This window comes from Lonchura striata, chromosome 37 (genome assembly GCF_050655825.1).
Source record: "Lonchura striata isolate lonStrDom1 chromosome 37, ASM5065582v1, whole genome shotgun sequence".
Classification (NCBI taxonomy): Eukaryota; Metazoa; Chordata; class Aves; order Passeriformes; family Estrildidae; genus Lonchura; species Lonchura striata.
The window spans coordinates 15159720-15183002 of record NC_140739.1 but is presented as its reverse complement, the minus strand read 5'-3'; the positions used below and the strand labels follow the sequence as shown (position 1 = coordinate 15183002).

Genomic DNA, 23283 nt, shown 5'->3' with positions numbered 1-23283 from the left:
CATTTTTTCCTCTTTATTTTCCTCATTTTTCCTTTTTTTGTTTTCCTTTTTTGTTCCTATTTCCCTTCCATTTTTTCTCTTTTTTCCCATTTTTTCATCTTTATTTTCCGATTTTTTCCTCTTTCCCCCATTTTTCCTCTATTCCCCCCTTTTAATTCCCAATTTCCCCCTTTTAATTCTCATTTTCCCCTTTTAATTCCCAATTTTCCCCCATTTTCCCCCTTTTAATTCCCAATTTTCCCCCATTTTCCCACTTGTAATTACAATTTTCCCTCATTTTCCCCCATTTTCACCCTTTAATTCCCTTTTTTCCCATTTCCCCCTTTTAATTTCTATTTTTCCAAGTTTTTTTCACTTTTCATTCCCAATTTTACCACTCTCCCCCTTTTTAATTCCAATTTTTCCCATTTCCCCCTTTTTAATTGCAATTTTTCCCATTTTCCCCCTTTTAATTCCCATTTTCCCAAATTTTTCTCCTTTTAATTCCCAATCTTCCCCATTTTACCCAATTTCCCCCTTTTTTATTCCAAATTTGCCCCCATTTAATTCCCAATTTTCCCCAAATTAATTCCAAATTTGCCCCAATTTTCCCTCATTTTCCCCCATTTTTCCCTATTTCCCCCATTTTAATTCCAATTTCCCCTTTATTCCCAATTTTCCCCATTTTTATTCCAAATTTTCCCCAATTTTTCATTCATTTTTCCCCATTTTTCCCCATTTTCCCCCTTTAATTCCAATTTCCCCCTTTAATCCCATTTTCCTCCTTTTTATTCCAAATTTTCCTGAATTTCCCCTCATTTTTCCCTATTTCCCCCCATTTTAATTCCCATTTTCCCCTTTAATCCTAATTTCCCCTTTAATTCAATTTTTCCCCTTTTAATTCCCATTATCCCCCTTTTCCCCCTTTTAATCCAAATTTTCCCCCTTTTTATTCCAAATTTTCCTCAATTTACCCTCATTTTACCCTATTTTCCCCCATTTTAATCCAAATTTTCCCCTTTTTATTCCCTATTTTCCCCTTTTTATTCCAAATTTCCCACATTTAATTCCCAATTTTCCCCATTTTCCCCCTTTTATTCCAAATTTTCCCATTTATTCCAAATTTTTCCCCATTTCCCCCCTTTAATCCAAATTTTCCCCATTCTAATTCCCAATTTTCCCCCATTTTCCCCCATTTTCCCCCATTTTCCCCCTTTTTATTCCCAATTTCCCCCCATTTAATTCCCAATTTTCCCCATTTTTATTCCAAATTTTCCCCCTTTTGTTCCCAATTTTCCCAATTTTTCCCATTTTTATTCCAAATTTTCCCCTTTAATCCAAATTTTCCCCCTTTAATCCCAATTTCCCCCCTTTTTATTCCAAATTTTCCCCCCTTTATTCCCAATTTCCCCCTTTTTATTCCAAATTTTCCCCCTTTAATCCAAATTTTTCCCATTTCCACCTCTTTATTCCCAGTTTTCCCCCTCTTTATTCCCAGTTTTCCCCATTTTTATTCCAAATTTTCCCGATTTTCCCCATTTTTATTCCAAATTTCCCCCTTTTATTCCCAATTTTCCCAATTTTTGCCATTTTTATTCCCAATTTTCCCCATTTTTATTCCCAATTTCCCCCCTTTTATTCCCAATTACGCCAATTTTTCCCATTTTTATTCCAAATTTTCCCATTTTTATTCCCAATTTCTCCCAATTTTCCCATTTTTATTCCCAATTTTTCCCCATTTTCCCCTTTAATTCCCATTTTTCCCCTTTAATTCCCATTTAATCCCCATTTCCCCCCATTTTTATCCCAATTTCCCCATTTTTATTCCCAATTTTCCCATTTTTATTCCCATTTTTATTCCCATTTTCCCCATCCCCTCATGCCCCGCCCCGCCCCTCCCCTCTGACCCCGCCCCTCCAGAGGGGGCGTGGCCTGACTGGAGGAGGCGTGGCCCTGCCCGAAGGGGGCGTGGCCTGTCCTGAAGGGGGCGTGGCCCGCCATGAAATGGGCGTGGCCTGTCCTGAAGGGGGCGTGGCTTGACCTGGAGGGGGCGTGGCCCGCCATGAAAGGGGCGTGGACTGTCCTGAAGGGGGCGTGGCCCGCCATGAAAGGGGCGTGGCCTGTCCCAAAGGGGGCGTGGCCCGCCATTAAATGGGCATGGCCCTGCCTGAAAGGGGCGTGGCCCGCCATAAAAGGGGCGTGGCCATGCCTGAAAGGGGCGTGGCCTGTCCTGCAGGGGGCGTGTCCCTCGCGGCCCCGCCCCGCCTGGCCCCGCCCCCCGCGCCCCTTGCCCCCCCTGCTGGCGGCGCTGGCGGCGCTCGGAGCGCCCGCGGCCATGGGCGCGCCCCCGGGCCGCGGTGAGTGATTATCGATTATCAGTTATTGATTATCGATTGGCGGGTGTCGGGTATGGGGCGTCAGGTGTCGGGTATCGGGTATCAATTATCGGTATCAGGTGTCGGGTATTGGGTATTGGTTATCGGGTATCGGTTTTCAGGTATCGGGTATCAATTATCGGGTGTCAGGTATCAGGTGTCGGGTATCGGGTATTGATTATCAGGTATTGGTTATCAGGTATCGGTTATTGGGTATTGGGTATCGGGTATGGGGCATCAATTATTGGCTATCGGGTATTGGGTATCGGGTATCAATTATCGGGTATTGATTATCAGGTGTCGGGTATTGGGTATTGGTTATCAGATTTTAGTTATCAGGTATCGGGTATCGGTTATTGGTTATCGAGTATCGGGTATCGGTTATCAGGTATCGGTTTTCGGGTATTGGGTATCAATTATCAGGTGTCGGGTATCAGGTGTCGGGTATCGATTATCGGGTATTGATTATCAGGTATTGGTTATCGGGTATCGGTTATTGGTTATCGGGTATCGGTTATTGGTTATCGAGTATCAGGTATTGGTTATCGGGTATCGGTTATTGGTTATCGAGTATCAGGTATTGGTTATCGGGTATCGGGTATTGGTTATCGAGTATCGGGTATTGGTTATCTGGTATCGGTTATTGCTTATCGAGTATCGGATATTGGTTATCGGGTATCGGGTATTGGTTATCGGGTATCGGTTATTGGTTATCAAGTATCGGGTATTGGTTATCGGGTATCAGTTATTGGGTATCGAGTATCGGGTATTGGTTATCGGGTATCGGTTATTGGTTATCGAGTATCAGGTATTGGTTATCGGGTATCGGTTATTGGTTATCGGGTATCGGTTATTGGTTATCGGGTATCGGGTATTGGTTATCGGGTATCGGGTATTGGTTATCGGGTATCAGTTATTGGTTATCGAGTATCGGGTATTGGTTATCCGGTATCGGGTATTGGTTATCGAGTATCGGGTATTGGTTATCGGGTATCGGTTATTGGTTATCGAGTATCAGGTATTGGTTATCGGGTATTGGTTATTGGTTATCGAGTATCGGTTATTGGTTATTGGGTATCGGTTATTGGTTATCGAGTATCAGGTATCAGGTATTGGTTATCGGGTATCGGTTATTGGTTATCGAGTATCAGGTATTGGTTATCGGGTATCGGTTATTGGTTATCGAGTATCGGATATTGGTTATCGGGTATCAGTTATTGGTTATCGAGTATCAGGTATTGGTTATCGGTTATTGGTTATTGGGTATCGGGTATCACGTATTGCTTATCAAGTATCGGTTATCAGTTATTGATTATCGTGTATTGATTATTGGTTACTGGTTATTGATTATCAGGTATCGGGTATTGATTATTGGGTATTGGTTATTGGGTATTGGTTGTTGATTATCAGTTATCGGGTATCAATTATCGATTATTAAGTATCAGTTATTAGGTATCGATTATCGGGTATCGGTTATCGAGTATCGGGTATCAGTTATCGGGTATCGGGTATCAGTTATCTGGTATTGATTATCGATTATTGATTATTGGGTATCGGTTATCATGTATCGGTTATCAGGTATTGGGTATCGGTTATAGGATATCGGGTATGGGGTATTGGGTATTGGTTTTCGGGTATCGATTATGGGGTATCGATTGTTGGTTATTGATTAGCAGGTATCGGTTATCGTTTATTTAGTATAAATTATCAGTTATCGATTATCAGGTATTGGGTATCGGGTATCGGTTATCGGGTATCAGGTATCGGTTATCAATTATTGGTTATCAGTTATTGGTTATTGTGTATCGGTTATTGGGTATCAGTTATCGGGTATTGGGTATCGGGTATCGATTATTGGGTATTGGTTACCAGGTATTGGTTATTGATTATCAGTTATTGGGTATTGGGTATCGGTTATCAGGTATCGGTTATTGGATATCGGTTATCGGGTATTGGTTAGTGGGTATCAGTTATCGGTTATTGGGTATAAATTATCAGGTATTGGGTATTGGGTATCAATTATCAGGCATTGGTTATCAGTTATCAATTATTGATTATCTATTTCAATTATTGATTATCAATTATAGATTTTTTCCCGTTATTCCCCATTTTCCCCCATTTATTCCCATTTTTTCCCATTTATTTCAATTTTTTCCCATTTATTCATATTTTTTTCCCATTTATTCCCATTTTCCCCTATTCATTCCCATTTAATCTCATTTTTTCCCATTTTCCCCCATTTATTCCCATTTTCCCCCATTTTATTCCCATTTTTTCCCATTTATTCCCATATTTTCCCATTTATTCCCATTTTTCCCCATTCATTCCCATTTAATCTCATTTTTTCCCATTTTTCCCCATTTTTTCCCATTTTCCCCCTTTCTTACCCCATTTCCCCCCGTTTATTCCCATTTCCCCCCATTTTATTCCCATTTTTTCCCAGTTATTCCCATTTTTTCCCATTTATTCCGATTTTTTCCCATTTATTCCCATTTCCCCCCATTTTATTCCCATTTTTTCCCAGTTATTCCAAATTTTTCCCATTTATTCTGATTTTTTCCCATTTATTCCCATTTTCCCCCATTTATTCCCATTTTCCCCCATTTATTCCCATTTTTTCCCATTTATTCCCATTTTTTCCCATTTATTCCTATATTTTCCCATTTATTCCCATTTTTCCCCATTCATTCCCATTTAATCTCATTTATTCCCATTTTTCCCCATTTTTTCCCATTTTCCCCCTTTCTTACCCCATTTCCCCCCGTTTATTCCCATTTCCCCCCATTTTATTCCCATTTCCCCCATTCATTCCCATTTAATCTCATTTATTCCCATTTCCCCCCATTTTATTCCCATGTTTTCCCATTTATTCCCATTTTCCCCCATTTATTCCCATTTTTTTCCCATTCTTTCCCATTTTTTCCTATTTATTCCCATTTTTCCCCATTTAATCTCATTTATTCCCATTTTTTCCCATTTTCCCCCTTTCTTACCCCATTTCCCCCCGTTTATTCCCATTTTATTCCCATTGTTTCCCATTTATTCCCATTTTACATCCATTTCCCTCCTTTCTCCCCATTTCCCCCCGTTCATTCCCATTTTTGATGAACGTTTCTCATTTTTTCCCGTTTTCTCCGTTTTTCTCCCCGTTTCCAGGCCCCCCCCCCGCGGGCCCCCCCTCGGCGGCGCTGCTGCTCTCGTGCTCGGGGCTGGCGGCCTTCATCCTCCTCCTCCTCACCTGCCTGTGCTGCAAGCGCGGCGACCTCGGCTTCAAGGTGAGCCAAAATCCCCGGAATTCACCCCAAAAAAATAGCCCAAAAAATCCCCAAAAAAATCCAACCAAAATCACCCAAAAACCACCAAAATTCACCCAAAATTCACCCCAAACCCCCCCGGGGCCTTCATCCTCCTCCTCCTCACCTGCCTGTGCTGCAAGCGCGGCGACCTCGGCTTCAAGGTGAGCCAAAATCCCCGGAATTCACCCCAAAAAAATAGCCCAAAAAATCCCCAAAAAAATCCCACCAAAATCACCCAAAAACCACCAAAATTCACCCAAAATTCACCCAAAATTCACCCAAAATTCACCCCAAACACCCCCGGGGCCTTCATCCTCCTCCTCCTCACCTGCCTGTGCTGCAAGCGCGGCGACCTCGGCTTCAAGGTGAGCCAAAATCCCCGGAATTCACCCCAAAAAAATAGCCCAAAAAATCCCCAAAAAAATCCCCCAAAATTCACCCAAAAACCACCAAAATTCACCCAAAATTCACCCCAAACCCCCCCGGGGCCTTCATCCTCCTCCTCCTCACCTGCCTGTGCTGCAAGCACGGCGACCTCGGCTTCAAGGTGAGCCAAAATCCCCGGAATTCACCCCAAAAAAATAGCCCAAAAAATCCCCAAAAAAATCCAACCAAAATCACCCAAAAACCACCAAAATTCACCCAAAAAACCCCCCCGGGGCCTTCATCCTCCTCCTCCTCACCTGCCTGTGCTGCAAGCGCGGCGACCTCGGCTTCAAGGTGAGCCAAAATCCCCGGAATTCACCCCAAAAAAATAGCCCAAAAAATCCCCAAAAAAATCCCCCAAAATTCACCCAAAAAGCACCAAAATTCACCCAAAATTCACCCAAAACCCCCCCGGGGCCTTCATCCTCCTCCTCCTCACCTGCCTGTGCTGCAAGCGCGGCGACCTCGGCTTCAAGGTGAGCCAAAATCCCCGGAATTCACCCCAAAAAAATAGCCCAAAAAATCCCCAAAAAAATCCAACCAAAATCACCCAAAAACCACCAAAATTCACCCAAAATTCACCCAGAAAATTCACCCAAAAACCCAAAAAAATCCCCCAAAAAATCCCCCAAAAAATCCTCCAAAATCCACCAAAATTCACCCAAAAAACCCCAGAAAATTCACCCAAAAACCCAAAAAAATCCCCCAAAAAATCCCCCCAAAAATCCCCCAAAATCCACCAAAATTCACCCAAAAAACCCCAGAAAATTCACCCAAAAACCCAAAAAAAATTCCCCCCAAAAAATCCCCAATATTCATTAAAAATTCCCAAAAAATCACGGAAAATTTCAGAAAAAAATCCCAAAAAATTCATTAAAAATTCCCCAAAAAGATCCCAAAACATTCATTAAAAATTCCCCAAAAAAATCCCAAAAATCCATTTAAAGTTTTGAAATAAATCACGGAAAATTTCAGAAAAAAATCCCAAAGATTCATTAAAAATCCCCCCAAAATATTCCAAAAAAATGATTTAAAATTCCAAAATAATTCCCAAAAATTCATTTAAAATCCCCCCCAAAAAATCTCAAAAATTCATTAAAAATTCCAAAAAAATTCATTAAAAATTCCCCAAAAAATCCCAAAAATTTATTAAAAATCCCCCCAAAAAATCCAAAAAAATTAATTTAAAATCCCTAAAAAAATTCCCAAAAAGTTCATTAAAAATTCCCCAAAATTCCCAAAAAATCATTAAAAATTTCAAAAAAATCATGGAAAATTTCAGAATAAAAATCCTGAAATATCCCAAAAATTCATTAAAAATCCCAAAAAAAGATTCCCAAAACATTCATTTAAAAATTCCCAAAAAATCCCAAAAACTCATTAAAAACTCCCAAAAAAAATCCCGAAAATTCATTAAAAATTCCCAAAAAAATCAGCAAAATTCATTAAAAATTCCCTAAAAATCACGGAAAATTTCAGACAAAATTCCCGAAAAATCCCTAAAAATTCATTAAAAATGCCCCAAAAAAAACCCAAAAATCCATTAAAAATTCCCAAAAAAATCACAGAAAATTTCAGACAAAAAAACCCCCAAAATTCGTTTAAAATTCCCAAAAAAAAAAATCCCAAAAAATTCCAGGAAAAAATCCCAAAAATTTCATTTCAAATCCCAAAAAAGTCCCAAAAATTCATTTAAAATTCCCTAAAATTCATTTAAAATCCCCAAAAATTCATTAAAAATTCCCCCAAAAATCCCCAAAATTCCCCAAAAAGCCCAAAATTCCTTAAAATTCCCCAAATTTGGGGATTTCCCGGGATTCCGTGGCAGGAGCTGGAGGCGGAGGCGGATTCCGGGGATTCCCGCCCCTCCCCCCCCGAGGTGTTCCTGGTGCCCCTGGAGCCGCCCCCGGGTACGGAACGGGGCGAAAAACGGGAAAACGGGAAAAACGGGGGGAAAATGGGAAAAAATGGGGGAAAACAGGGGGAAAACATGAAAACCGGGGAAAAATGGGGGGAAAATGGGAATAAATGGGGGAAAACACAAAAAACGGGGAAAAATGGGAATAAATGGGGGAAAAACAGGGAAAATGGGAAAAAATGGGAATAAATGGGGGGAAAAACACGAAAAACGGGAAAAAATGGGAATAAATGGGGGGAAAACACGAAAAACGGGGGAAAATGGGGGGAAAAACAGGGAAAATGGGAAAAAATGGGAATAAATGGGGAAAAACAGGGAAAATGGGAAAAACGGGGAAAATGGGGGGAAAAACAGGAAAAAATGGGAATAAATGGGGGGAAAACAGGGAAAATGGGAAAAATGGGAATAAATGGGGGGAAAAACACGAAAAACGGGAAAAATGGGAATAAATGGGGGAAAACGGGGGGAAAACAGGGAAAGTGGGAAAAACGGGGAAAATGGGGGGAAAAACACAAAAAACAGGAAAAAATGGGGGGGAAATGAGGAAAATGGGGGAAAATGGGGAAAAACTGGGAAAAATGGGAAAAATGGAGGGGAAAACACAAAAAATGGGAAAAATGGGGAAAAATGGGGAAAAACGGGGGGAAAACGGGGGGAAAAACACAAAAAACGGGAATAAATTGGGAAAAATGGGAAAAATGGGGCGAAAAACATGAAAAACGGGGGAAAAATGGGAATAAATGGGGAAAAATGGGAATAAATGGGGAAAACAGGGTGGAAAACGGGGAAATGAGGGAAAATGGGAATAAATGGGGCAAAAAACGTGGAAAAATGGGGAAAATGGGAAAAAATGGGGGAAAATGGGGGAAAATGGGAGGAAATGGGAAAAATGGGAATAAATGGGGAAAATGGGGAAATTTTGGGGGGAATGGGAAAATGATGGATATGAATGGGAAAATGGGGAAAAACAGGAAAATGGGAAAATTTGGGAAAAAAGGGGATGAAAATGGGGGAAAATGGGAATAAAATGGGAAAATTTGGAGAGAAAATGGGAATAAAATGGGGGAAATTGGGGAAAATGGGGAAGAAATGGGGGAAAAATGGGAACTTTTGGTGTTAAAAATGGGAATTTTGGGTGCAATTTTGGGGATTTTGGGTGCAATTTTGGGTGCAATGTTGGGTGGGATTTTGGGTGCAATTTTGGGAATTTTGGTTGGAATTTTGGGAATTTGGGTGGAATTTTGGGTGGAATTTTGGGAATTTTGGGTGGAATTTTGGGAATTCGGGCGGAATTTTGGGAATTTTTTGGGAATTTCCGCAGCCGCCCCGGCGCCGCCCCAGCTCCGCCTCCTGCAGGAGATCGGCTCCGCCTGGTTCGGCAAGGTCGGAATTCCGGAAAATTCGGGAATTTGGGCAACTTCCGGGAAAATTCCGGAATTTGGGGAATTTCCAGAAAAAAAAATTGGGAATTTCCAGGGGAAATTTGGGGGGAATTTGGGGTTTCATGGGTTTTAATGGGGTTTTTTGGGAGTTTTTATTTTATTTTTAATGAGATTTTTTGGGGGGTTTTTGGACTTTTTTGGGGGGGATTTTTTTTTTTTCATTTATTTTAAATTTTTATGGGATTTTTTTTTGTTTTTAATTTTTAAAAATTTTTTTAAATGGGGTTTTTGGGGTTTTTAATTTTTTTTTTAATTTTTATGGGAATTTTTTTTTTGTTTTTAATTTATTTAAATTTTTATAGGAATTTTTGGGGGTTTTTAATTTTTTAATTTTTGGCTGTTCTCGTGCGGATTTTGGCTTTTTTTGGCTTTTCACAGATTTTGGCTTTTTTTGGGGTTTTTTTGGATTTTATTTTTTTTTTTTGTGTTCGTGCCGTGCTGCTCCCGCTCCGATTTTCCCTTTTTTTTTATTTTTTTAAATTTTTTTTATTTTATGTTATTTCTTTGTGTTGGAGCCGCTCGGATTTTCCCTTTTTTTTTGATTTTTTTTTTAATTTTTTTTTATTTTTTGTTATTCTTTTGTGTTGGAGCCGCTTGGATTTTCCCTTTTTTTTGTCTTTTCCTGGATTTTGCCTTTTTTTGATTTTTTTTTTAATTTTTTTTATTTTATGTTATTTCTTTGTGTTGGAGCCACTCGGATTTTCCCTTTTTTCGTTTTTTTCCCGGATTTTCCCCTTTTTTTGAGTTTTTATTTTGATTTATTTTATTTTATGTTATTTTTTTCTGTTGGAGCCGCTCGGATTTTCCCTTTTTTCGGTTTTTATTTTGATTTATTTTATAGTATGTTATTTCATTGTGTCGTTCCCGCTCGGATTTTCCCTTTTTTTTAATTTTTTTTTAAATTTATTTTATTTTATGTTATTTTTTTCTGTTGGAGCTGCTCGGATTTTCCCTTTTTTTGATTTTTATTTTATTTTTTTTTATTTTATGTTATTTCTTTGTGCCGTTCCCGCTCGGATTTTCCCTTTTTTTTAATTTTTTTTTAAATTTATTTTATTGTATGTTATTTTTTTCTGTTGGAGCCGCTCGGATTTTCCCTTTTTTTGATTTTTATTTTATTTTATTTTATTTTATTTTATGTTATTTTTTTCTGTTGGAGCCGCTCGGATTTTCCCTTTTTTTTGGTTTTTATTTTATTTTATTTTATTTTATGTTATTTCTTTGTGCCGTTCCCGCTCGGATTTTCCCTTTTTTCGGTTTTTTCCCGGATTTTCCCTTTTTTTGGTTTTTATTTTATTTTTTTTTATTTTATGTTATTTTTTTCTGTTGGAGCCGCTCGGATTTTCCCTTTTTTTGATTTTTATTTTATTTTTTTTTATTTTATGTTATTTTTTTCTGTTGGAGCCGCTCGGATTTTCCCTTTTTTTGATTTTTATTTTGATTTTATTTTATTTTATGTTATTTTTTTCTGTTGGAGCCGCTCGGATTTTCCCTTTTTTTGGTTTTTATTTTATTTTATTTTATTTTATGTTATTTTTTTCTGTTGGAGCCGCTCGGATTTTCCCTTTTTTTGATTTTTATTTTATTTTTTTTTATTTTATGTTATTTTTTTCTGTTGGAGCCGCTCGGATTTTCCCTTTTTTTGGTTTTTATTTTATTTTATTTTATTTTATGTTATTTTTTTCTGTTGGAGCCGCTCGGCTTTTCCCTTTTTTTGATTTTTATTTCATTTTATTTTATTTTATGTTATTTTTTTCTGTTGGAGCCGCTCGGATTTTCCCTTTTTTGGGTTTTTTTCCTGATTTTCCCTTTTTTTGGTTTTTATTTTATTTTATTTTATTTTATGTTATTTTTTTCTGTTGGAGCCGCTCGGATTTTCCCTTTTTTTTGATTTTTATTTTATTTTTTTTTATTTTATGTTATTTCTTTGTGCCGTTCCCGCTCGGATTTTCCCTTTTTTCGGTTTTTTCCCGGATTTTCCCTGTTTTTGATTTTTATTTTATTTTATTTTATTTTATGTTATTTTTTTCTGTTGGAGCCGCTCGGATTTTCCCTTTTTTGGGTTTTTTCCCGGATTTTCCCTTTTTTTGATTTTTATTTTATTTTTTTTTATTTTATGTTATTTCTTTGTGCCGTTCCCGCTCGGATTTTCCCTTTTTTCGGTTTTTATTTTATTTTTTTTTATTTTATGTTATTTCTTTGTGCCGTTCCCGCTCGGATTTTCCCTGTTTTTGGTTTTTATTTTATTTTTTTTTATTTTATGTTATTTTTTTCTGTTGGAGCCGCTCGGATTTTCCCTTTTTCGGGTTTTTTTCCCGATTTTCCCGTTTCTGGTGCAGGTGGCGCTGGCGCAGCTGCGAGGGGCCCCGGGGCCGGTTCTGCTGCAGGAGCTGCACGACGGCGCCGCCAGCCCCGAGCGCCTCCTGAGCCACGCCGAGCCCTACAGGTACCAAAAACCCCAAAAACAGCCCAAAAACGCACCAAAAACACCCCAAAAACAGCCCCAAAAAACCCCACCCAAATAGACCAAAAAACACCCCCAAAATCACCCCAAAAATGCACCAAAAACAGCCCAAAAACGCACCAAAAACAGCCCCAAAATGCACCAAAACCAGCCCAAAAACACGCACCCAAATATAGCAAAAAACACCCCCAAAATCACCCAAAAAAGGCACCAAAAACAGCCCAAAATCACCCCCAAAAAACCCCACCCAAATATAGCAAAAAACACCCCCAAAATCACCCCAAAAATGCACCAAAAACAGCCCAAAATCGCCCCAAAATGCACCAAAAACACCCCCAAAAACACCCCCAAAAAATCCCACCCAAATATAGCAAAAAACACCCCCAAAATCACCCCAAAAACGCACCAAAAACCCCAAAATCACCCCAAAAACGCAACAAAAACAACCCAAAATCACCCCAAATCACCCCAAAATGCACCAAAAACAGCCCAAAAACAGCCCAAAAACGCACCAAAAACAGCCCAAAAACACCCCCAAAATCACCCCAAAAACGCACCAAAAACAGCCCAAAAACACGCACCCAAATATAGCAAAAAACACCCCCAAAATCACCCCAAAAACGCACCAAAAACCCCAAAAACAGCCCAAAAACGCACCAAAAACAGCGCAAAAATCACCCCAAAATGCACCAAAAACAGCCCAAAAACACCCCAAAAATGCACCAAAAACAGCCCAAAAATCACCCCAAAAATGAACCAAAAACCACCCCAAAAATGCACCAAAAACAGCCCAAAAATGCACCAAAATCACCCCAAAAATCACCCCAAAAATGCACCAAAAACCACCCCAAAAATGCACCAAAAACAGCCCAAAAATGCACCAAAAACAGCCCAAAAACACCCACCCAAATAGACCAAAAAACACCCCCAAAATTACCCCAAAAATGCACCAAAAACAGCCCAAAAATGCACCAAAAACAGCCCAAAAATGCACCAAAAACAGCCCAAAAACACCCACCCAAATAGACCAAAAAACACCCCCAAAATTACCCCAAAAATGCACCAAAAACAGCCCAAAAACACCCACCCAAATAGACCAAAAAACACCCCCGAAATCACCCCAAAAATGCACCAAAAACAGCCCCAAATCACCCCAAAAATGCACCAAAAACAGCCCAAAAATGCACCAAAAACAGCCCAAAAACACCCACCCAAATAGACCAAAAAACACCCCCAAAATCACCCCAAAAATGCACCAAAAACCCCCAAAATCACCCCAAAAATGCACCAAAAACAGCCCAAAAATGCACCAAAAACAGCCCAAAAATACCCACCCAAATAGACCAAAAAACACCCCCAAAATCACCCCAAAAATGCACCAAAAACAGCCCAAAAACAGCCCAAAAATGCACCAAAAACAGCCCAAAAACACCCCCAAAATGCACCAAGAAACCCCCAAAAAAACCACCCAAATAGACCGAAAAACACCCCCAAAATTAGCCCAAAAACACCCCAAAAACACCCCAAACTGCCCCAAAAAAACCACCCAAATATAGCAAAAAACACCCCCAAAATTACCCCAAAAATGCACCAAGAAACCCCCAAAAAAACCACCCAAATATACCGAAATACACCCCAAAAATTAGCCCAAAAATGCACAAAAAACCCGCCCAAAATACCCCCAAAATCCCCCAAAATTACCCCAAAAATGCACCAAAAAACCCGTCCAAAATTACCCCAAAAATACACAAGATACCCCAAAAACAAACACCCAAAAATACCCCCAAAATCCCCCGAAATTACCCCAGAAATACACAAAAACCCGCCCAAAATACCCAAAAAACAGCCCAAAATGCCCCAAAAACAAACACCCAAAAATACCAAAAAACACCCCAAAAATACACAAAAAAGCTCCGGATTTTGGGAAGAATTTGGGGAATTTTTGCCAGAATTTTGGGGCATTTTGGGCCGGATTTTTGGGTGGGATTTGGGGGATTTTTGGGGGAATTTTGGGTGGAATTTGGGCTGGATTTCGGGGTGAATTTTGGGTGAATTTTGGGTGAAATTCGGGGGATTTTGGGACCCCCCAGGACCCTGCGCCACCTGAACCTGCTGCGGATTTTGGGTGGAATTTGGGGGATTTTGGGCTGGATTTTGGGCAGAATTTTGGGTGAATTTTGGGCCAGATTTTGAGGAATTTTTGGATGGATTTTGGGTGAATTTTGGGGTGAATTTTGGGTGAAATTTGGGTGAATTTTGGGTGAAATTGGGGGGATTTTGGGCCCGCAGGACCCTGCGCCACTCGAACCTGCTGCGGATTTTGGGTGGAATTTGGGGAATTTTTGGGGGAATTTGGGCAGAATTTTGGGGGAATTTTGGGCCAGATTTTGGGGTGAATTTTGGGTGAAATTTGGGTGAATTTTGGGTGAAATTGGGGGGATTTTGGGACCCCCCAGGACCCTGCGCCACCCGAACCTGCTGCGGATTTTGGGTGGAATTTGGGGGATTTTGGGTGGAATTTGGGGGATTTTTGGGGTGAATTTTGCGGGAATTTTGGGTGGAATTTGGGCCGGATTTCGGGCCAGATTTTGGGGTGGATTTTGGGTGAATTCTGGGTGAAATTCGGGGGATTTTGGGACCCCGCAGCACCCTGCGCCACCCGAACCTGCTGCAGATTTTGGGTGGAATTTGGGCTGGATTTCGGGGTGAATTTTGGGTGAATTTTGGGTGAATTTTGGGTGAATTTTGGGTGAAATTCGGGGGATTTTGGGCCCGCAGGACCCTGCGCCACCCGAACCTGCTGCGGATTTTGGGTGGAATTTGGGGGATTTTTGGGGGAATTTTGCGGGAATTTTGGGTGGGATTTGGGCCGGATTTCGGGCCAGATTTTGGGGTGAATTTTGGGTGGATTTTGGGGTGAATTTTGGGTGAAATTGGGGGGATTTTGGGCCCGCAGGACCCTGCGCCACCCGAACCTGCTGCGCTGCCTGGGCGGCTGCCGGGAGCGCCCCCTGCTGCTCGTCTGGGAGTACTGCCCGATGGTGAGCGGGAATTGGGAAATTTTGGGAATTTTGGGAAATTTTGGGAATTTTGGGGAATTTTGGGAATTTGGGGAATTTTGGGGGGGTCCTGGGGGGGTTTTGGGGGAGTCCTGGGGGGGAATCTGGGGAAGTTTTGGGGAATTTGGGGGGGATTTTTTGGGAGATTTCAGGGGGATTTGGGGGAATTTTGGGGGATTTTTGGGAATTTTGGGAATTTGGGGAAATTTTGGGGAGTTTTGGGAAATTTTGGGAATTTGGGGAATTTTGGGGGGGTCCTGGGGGAGAATTTGGGGAAGTTTTGGGGAATTTGGGGGGATTTTTTGGGAGATTTCAGGGGGATTTGGGGGAATTTTGGGGGATTTTTGGGAATTTGAAGGAATTTTTAGGAATTTTGGGAATTTGGGGGAATTTTGGGGGGATTTGGAGAATTTTTGGGAATCTTGGGGGGCGTCCTGGGGTGGTTTTGGGGGGAATTTGGGAGGATTTCGGGGGAATTTTGGAGTAATTTTTGGGGTTTTGTTGGGTAATTTGGGGGGTTTTTCTTGGGTTAAATTTGGGATTTTTTTGATTCATTTTGGGGCTTTTTGGGTTTTTTGGGGTAAATTTTGGGTTTTTTGACACCTCGGGGTGACCTGAAGCATTACCTGGGGGGATTTTGGGGTGGATTTTTGGGGTAAATTTTGGGATTTTGGGGTTAATTTTGTTTTTTTTTATTTTTTAATAAATTCTGCGTTAATTTTTGATTATTTTTGGGGTAAATTCCGGTTTTTTTGGTAAATTTGTTTTTTTCTGTCCCCAGGGTGACCTGAAGCGTTTCCTGGGGGGATTTTGGGTTAATTTTGGCTTTTTTGGGGGTTATTTCTTTGGGGATTTTTTGGTTTTTTTTTATTAATTTTGGGTAATTTTTGGGGTAAATTCCGCTTTTTTTGGTAAATTTGTTTTTTTCTGTCCCCAGGGTGACCTGAAGTGTTCCCTGGGGAGATTTTGGGTTAATTTTGGGGTTTTTTGGGGGTTATTTCATTGTTTTTTTTTTTTTAATTAATTTTGGGTAATTTTTGATTAATTCGGAGTTATTTCTGGAGTAAATTCTGGTTTTTTTGGTAAATTTGTTTTTTCTGTCCCCAGGGTGACCTGAAGCGTTTCCTGGGGGGATTTTGGGTTAATTTTGGCTTTTTTGGGGGTTATTTCTTTGGGGATTTTTTGGGTTTTTTTGATTAATTTGGGGTTATTTTTGGGGTAAATTCCGCTTTTTTTGGTAAATTTGTTTTTTTCTGTCCCCAGGGTGACCTGAAGCGTTTCCTGGGGGGATTTTGGGTTAATTTTGGGGTTTTTTGGGGGTTATTTCATTGTTTTTTTTTTTTTAATTAATTTTGGGTAATTTTTGATTAATTCGGAGTTATTTCTGGAGTAAATTCTGCTTTTTTTGGTAAATTTGTTTTTTTCTGTCCCCAGGGTGACCTGAAGCGTTCCCTGGGGGGATTTTGGGTTAATTTTGGCTTTTTTGGGGGTTATTCCGTTGGGGTTTTTTGGGTTTTTTTTATTAATTTTGGGTAATTTTTGGGGTAAATTCCGGTTTTTTTGGTAAATTTGTTTTTTCTGTGCCCAGGGTGACCTGAAGCGTTTCCTGGGGGGATTTTGGGGTGGAATTTTGGGGAATTTTGGAGTAAATTTTGTTGTTTTTTTATTTTTGAATGAATTTTGAGTTAATTTTTTATTAATTTTGGGATTTTTGGGATAAATTTGGTTTTTTCTGTCCCCAGGGTGACCTGAAGCGTTTCCTGGGGGGATTTTGGTTAATTTTGGCTTTTTTGGGGGTTATTTCTTTGGTGTTTTTTGGGGTTTTTTTATTAATTTGTGGTTATTTTTGGGGTAAATTCTGGGTTTTTTGGTAAATTTGTTTTTTTCTGTCCCCAGGGTGACCTGAAGCGTTTCCTGCGGGCGCAGGGGGGGGGAGGGGCCGGGCCTGCCCCTCCCCCCCCCCGGGATTTGGGGACGCTGCAGCGTCTGGCCCTGGAGGTGACGCGGGGGCTGCGGCACCTGCACCGCCACGGCTTCGTGCACGGGTACCAAAATCCCCCCAATTCACCCCAAAAATCCCAGAGCAATGGAAAAAATGGCGTTAAAATGGAAAAAATCCCGAAAAAATGGAAAAAATCCAAAAAAAATGGCATTAAAATGAAAAAATCCCATTAAAAATGGCATTAAAATGAAAAAATCCCGAAAAAATCCCATTAAAAATAAAAAAATCCCATTAAAAATGGCATTAAAATGGAAAAAATCTCATTAAAAATGGCATTAAAATGAAAAAATCCCATAACAGCCACGGCTTCGTGCACGGGTACCAAAATCCTCCAAATTCACCCCAAAAATCCCAGAGCAATGGAAAAAATACCGGAAAAATGGCGTTAAAATGGAAAAAATCCCGGAAAAATGGAAAAAATCCCGAAAAAATGGAAAAAATCCCGAAAAAATGGAAAAAATCCCATTAAAAATGGTGTTAAAATGGAAAAAATCCCATAACAGCCACGGCTTCGTGCACGGGTACCAAAATCCTCCAAATTCACCCCAAAAATCCCAGAGCAATGGAAAAAATACCGGAAAAATGGAAAAAATCCCGAAAAAATGGAAAAAATCCCATTAAAAATGGCATTAAAATGGAAAAAATCCCATTAAAAATGGCATTAAAATGGAAAAAATCCCATAACAGCCACGGCTTCGTGCACAGGTACCAAAATCCCCCCAATTCACCCCAAAAACGGAAATCAGCCCCAAAAAATGGAAAAAATCCCGGGAAAATCCCATTAAAATGGAAAAAATCCCGTTAAAAATAGAAAAATCCCATTAAAAATGGCATTAAAATGGAAAAAATCCCCAAAAAATGGCATTAAAATGGAAAAAATCCCATTAAAAATGGCATTAAAATGGAAAAAATCTCATTAAAAATGGCATTAAAATGGAAAAAATCCCATAACAGCCACGGCTTCGTGCACGGGTACCAAAATCCTCCAAATTCACCCCAAAAATCCCAGAGCAATGGAAAAAATCCCGAAAAAATGGCGTTAAAATGGAAAAAATCCCGAAAAAATGGAAAAAATCTCTTTAAAATGAAAAAAATCCCATAAAAATCCCATGACAATGAAAAAAATCCCACCAAATTTCGGGATTTTTTTCCCCCAAATTCCTCCCTTTTTCCCCAAATCCCGGGATTCCCCCCAATTTCGGGATTCTCTCCCAAATTTCGGGATTTTCCCCCAAATCCCAGGATTCTCTCCCAAATTTCGCAATTTTTTCCCCAAATCCCAGGATTCTCTCCCAAATTTCGGGATTTTTTTCCCCCAATTTTGGGATTTTTTCCCCCAATTTCGGGATTTTTCCCCCAAATCCCGGGATTCTCTCCCAAATTTCGGGATTTTTCCCCCAAATCCCAGGATTCTCTCCCAAATCCCGGGATTCTCTCCCCAATTTCGGGATTTTTCCCCCAAATCCCAGGATTCTCTCCCAAATTTCGGGATTTTTTCCCAAATTTCGGGATTTTTCCCCAAATCCCGGGATTTTTCCCCCAATTTGGGGATTTTTTCCCCAAATCCCGGGATTCTCTCCCAAATTTCAGGATTTTTTCCCCCAAATTCCTCTTTTTTTCCCCAAATTTCGGGATTCTCTCCCCAATTTGGGGATTTTCCCCCAAATCCCGGGATTCTCTCCCAAATTTGGGATTCTGTCCTCAATCCCGGGATTTTTTCCCCAAATTTGGGGATTTTCCCCCAAATCCCGGGATTCTCTCCCAAATTTCAGGATTTTTTCCCCCAAATTCCTCTTTTTTCCCCCAAATCCCGGGATTCTCTCCCAAATTTGGGATTCTGTCCCCCAATTTCGGGATTTTTCCCCCAATTTCGGGATTTTTCCCCAAATCCCGGGATTCTCTCCCAAATTTCGGGATTCTCTCCCAAATCCCGGGATTTTTCCCCCAATTTGGGGATTTTTTCCCCCAATCCCGGGATTCTCTCCCAAATTTCAGGATTTTTTCCCCCAAATTCCTCTTTTTTTCCCCAAATTCCTCCCTTTTCCCCCAAATCCCGGGATTCTCTCCCAAATCCCGGGATTCTGTCCCAATTTGGGGTTCCCGGCGTTCCGCAGGGACCTGGCGCTCCGGAACGTTCTGCTGACCCCGGCGCTGACGGCGCGACTCGGCGACTGCGGCCTGGGCCCCGCCCTCTACCGCGTCCGTTTGGGGCAAAAAACGCCGATTTCGGGCAACGGGCGGCGCGGGGGATCGGGGGCATTTTGGGGCATTTTTGGGGATTTTTGGGGGGATTTTGGGGCAATTTTTGGGGGGAAAATCCGGGATTTTGGGGAGGTTTTTAGGGGGTTTTGTCGGGAAGTTTTGGGGGAGATTTGGGGATTTTGGGACATTTTGGGGGATTTTTGGGGGGATTTTGGGGATTTTTGGGGGGATTTTGGGACATTTTGGGGATTTTTGGGGGATTTTTTTGGGGGGTTTAGGGGGATTTTGGGACATTTGGGGGATTTTTGGAGGATTTTTGGGGGGGATTTTGGGGATTTTTGGGGGGATTTTCGGTGGGTTTGGGGAGATTTGGGGGGATTTTGGGGGGGATTTGGGGGATTTTTGAGGATTTTTTGGGGGATTTTTTTGGGGATTTTTGGGGGGGTTTAAGGGGATTTTGGGACATTTGGGGGGATTTTTGGGGAAATTTTGGGGGGGTTTGGGGTGGATTTTGGGACATTTGGGAGATTTTTTGGGGGATTTTTGGGGGGGTTTAAGGGGATTTTGGGACATTGGGGGGGATTTTTGGGGAAATTTTGGGGGGTTTGGGGTGGATTTTGGGACACTTTGGGGCATTTTTTGGAGGATTTTGGGGGGGGATTTTTTTGGGGGATTTTGGGACATTTTGGGGGAATTTTGGGAGGAAAATCCGGGATTTTGGGGAATTTTGGGGAGGTTTTAGGGGGTTTTGTCAGGAAGTTTTGGAGGAGTTTTGGGGATTTTGGGACATTTGGGGGATTTTGGGGGGGATTGGGGGATTTTTTGGGGGATTTTCGGTGGGTTTGGGGGGAAAATTTTCAGAAATTTGGGAAATTTGGAAATTTTGGGAATTTGGGAACTCCAGGGACCTTGGGGACAGAAAACCACGGCTTTTCACATGAATTTCACCCAAATTTCACCGTAATTTCACCGTATTTCCACACAAACCCCCGGGAATTTCGGTGGAATTTGGGTGGAATTTTGGGGAATTTTGGGAATTTGGGGATTTGGGGAACTTCGGGGACCTTGGGGACATCAGAAAACCGCACTTTTCGCGTGAATTTCACCCAAATTTCGTCCAAATTTCATCCAAATTTCGCCGTAATTTCACCGTATTTTCGCACAAACGCCCGGGAATTTCGGTGGAATTTTGGGGAAATTTTGGGAATTTGGGGATTTTGGGGATTTGGGATCTCTGGGAACTCTGGGCACATCAGAAAACCGCACTTTTTGCATGAATTTCGTCCAAATTTCACCCAAATTTCACCGTATTTTCACACAAACCCCAGGGAATTTTGGTGGAATTTGGTGGAATTATGGGGAAATTTCAGAATTTTGGGAAAATTTGGAGATTTTGGGATTTGGGGATTTGGGATCTCCGGGAACTTTGGGCACATCAGAAAACCGCGCTTTTCGCGTGAATTTCACCCAAATTTCACCCAAATTTCGCCGCGTTTTCGCGCAAACCCCCGGGAATTTCGGTGGAATTTGGGCGGAATTTTTGGGAATTTTGGGAATTTGGGGATTTGGGATCTCCGGGACCTTTGGGCACATCAGAAAACCACGCTTTTCGCATGAATTCCACCCAAATTTCGCCGCGTTTTCGCGCAAACCCCCGGGAATTTTGTTGGAATTGGGGCGGAATTTTTGGGAATTTTGGGAATTTGGGGATTTGGGATCCCCGGGACCTTTGGGCACATCAGAAAACCGCACTTTGCGCGTGAATTTCGCCGTAATTTCGCTGCGTTTTCGCGCAAACCCCCGGGAATTTCGTTGGAATTGGGGCGGAATTTTTGGGAATTTTGGGCATTGTGGAATTTCGGGAATGCCCGCAGGAGGATTACGTGGCGGCGGGCGGGCGCGCGCCGGTGCCGCTGCGCTGGCTGGCGCCGGAGCTGCTGCGCGCCGGCCCCCAAGGGACGCTGGACGTGGCGCCGCAGAGCCCCGAGAGCAACGTCTGGTCAGCAGCCCCGATTTTGGGGGGATTTCCGGGGAATTTGGGGCTTTGGGGGGTTTGGGGGGTTTGGGGACATTTGGGGGGTTTGGGGACTTTGGGGACATTTGGGAGATTTGGGGGGTTTGGGGGGTTTGGGGGGTTTGGGGGGTTTGGGGACATTTGGGGGGTTTGGGGGGTTTGGGGATTTTCGGGACATATGGGGAGTTTGGGGGATTTTGGGGACATTTGGGGGATTTGGGGGGTTTGGGGGGTTTGGGGGATTTGGGGACATTTGGGGAGTTTGGGGACATTTGGGGGGTTTGGGGACTTTGGGGGGTTTGGGGACATTTGGGACATTTGGGGGGTTTGGGGAGTTTGGGGGGTTTGGGGAATTCGGGGACATTTGGGGGGTTTGGGGACATTTGAGGGATTTGGGGACATTTGGGAGATTTGGGGGGTTTGGGGACATTTGGGGGGTTTGGGGGGTTTGGGGATTTTCGGGACATATGGGGAGTTTGGGGGATTTTGGGGACATTTGGGGGGTTTGGGGGATTTGGGGAGTTTGGGGGGTTTGGGGAATTCGGGGACATTTGGGGAATTCGGGGACATTTGGGGAGTTTGGGGACATTTGGGGGATTTGGGGGATTTTGGGGGGTTTGGGGGATTTGGGGGGTTTGGGGACATTTGGGGGATTTTGGGAGTTTGAGGGATTTCGGGACATTTGGGGGATTTGGGGACATTTGGGGGAATTTGGGACATTTGGGGGATTTTGGGGGATTTGGGGATTTGGGGGATTTGGGGGAATTCAGGACATTTGGGGACTTTGGGGGGATTTGGGGATTTTAGGGGATTTGGGGATTTTGGGGAATTTGGGGGGTTTGGGGGATTTTGGGGATTTGGGGATTTTGGGGATTTTGGGGCATTCGGGACATTGGGAGGGTTGGGGGAATTTGGGGACTTTGGGGGATTTGGGGGATTCAGGGGGGTTTGGGGAATTTGGGGACATTTGGGGATTTTTGGGGGATTTGGGACATTTGGGGACATTTCAGGACTTTGGGTGGTTTGGGGGATTTGGGGGATTTGGGGATTTTTGGGGATTTTGGGACATTTGGGGACGTTTGGGTGGTTGGGGGATTTGGGGACATTGGGAGGATTTGGGGACATTTGGGAACTTTGGAGGATTTGAGGATTTTGGGGAATTTGGGAACATTTGGGTGTTTGGGGGGATTTGGGGGGGATTTGGGGGGATTTTGGGGGATTTGGGGACTTCAGGGTGGCTTGGGGGGCTTTGGGGACATTTGGGGACATTTGGGGGATTTGGGCATTTTGAGGGGATTTTGGGACATTGTGGGGTTGGAGGATTTGGTGACCCCGAGGTGACAATGGTGACAATGGTGACCCCGAGGTGACCGTGATGGTGGCCCTGTCCCCATTGTCCCCTCAGGGCGCTGGGGGTGACCCTGGGGGGGTTTTGGTGACCCTGGGGAGGTGACAATGGTGACAATGGTGACCCTGATGGTGGCATTGTCCCCTCAGGGCGCTGGGGGTGACCCTGGGGGGTTTTGGTGACCCTGGGGAGGTTTTGGTGACCCCGAGGTGACAATGGTGACCCTGACGGTGGCCCTGTCCCCATTGTCCCCTCAGGGCGCTGGGGGTGACCCTGTGGGAGCTCCTGGAGTGGGGGGCCCAGCCCCTCCCCCACCTCTCGGACCGGCAGCTCCTGGGGCGGCTCCGGAGCCGCCGAGCGCCGGAACTGCCGCGGCCCCGGCTGGAGCTGCCACCGGCCTGGTGAGGGGACATTTGGGGACATTTGGGACATTTGGGGACATTGGGGACATTGGGGACAGCTGGGGACATTGGGGGGATTGGGGACATTGGGGACATTGGGGACATTGGGGACATTGGGGGGATTGGGGACACCGGGGACATTGGGGACATTGGGGACATTGGGGACATTGGGGTCACCGGGGGGATTGGGGACATTGGGGACATTTGGGGATGTTTGGGGACACCGGGGACATTTGGGGACATTGGGGGGGTTGGGGACATTGGGGGGGGATTTGAAGAGAAATTGGAGGAAATCTCCTTCAAAATCCCCAAACGTCCCCAATCCCCCCAAAATCCCCAAACATCCCCAAATGTCCC

At 42.8% G+C, this 23283-nt stretch overlaps 1 protein-coding gene across 1 annotated transcript in view; it reads left to right on the top strand.

Moving 5' to 3' along the window:
* The first annotated feature begins 2388 nt into the window (after positions 1-2388).
* Positions 2389-23283, top strand: part of LOC144248148 (uncharacterized) — a 33001-nt gene continuing 12106 nt past the window's right edge. The window contains exons 1-16 of the mRNA XM_085565723.1: positions 2389-2427; positions 2477-2581; positions 2743-3631; positions 3765-3862; positions 3953-3967; positions 4053-4226; positions 4276-4303; positions 5511-5629; positions 7830-7986; positions 9316-9377; positions 11776-11882; positions 14857-14941; positions 16856-17004; positions 19076-19160; positions 21038-21162; positions 22783-22926. Of these exons, the coding sequence (XP_085421849.1) occupies positions 2389-2427; positions 2477-2581; positions 2743-3631; positions 3765-3862; positions 3953-3967; positions 4053-4226; positions 4276-4303; positions 5511-5629; positions 7830-7986; positions 9316-9377; positions 11776-11882; positions 14857-14941; positions 16856-17004; positions 19076-19160; positions 21038-21162; positions 22783-22926 (2381 nt within the window). The remainder of the gene's footprint in view (positions 2428-2476; positions 2582-2742; positions 3632-3764; positions 3863-3952; positions 3968-4052; positions 4227-4275; positions 4304-5510; positions 5630-7829; positions 7987-9315; positions 9378-11775; positions 11883-14856; positions 14942-16855; positions 17005-19075; positions 19161-21037; positions 21163-22782; positions 22927-23283) is intronic.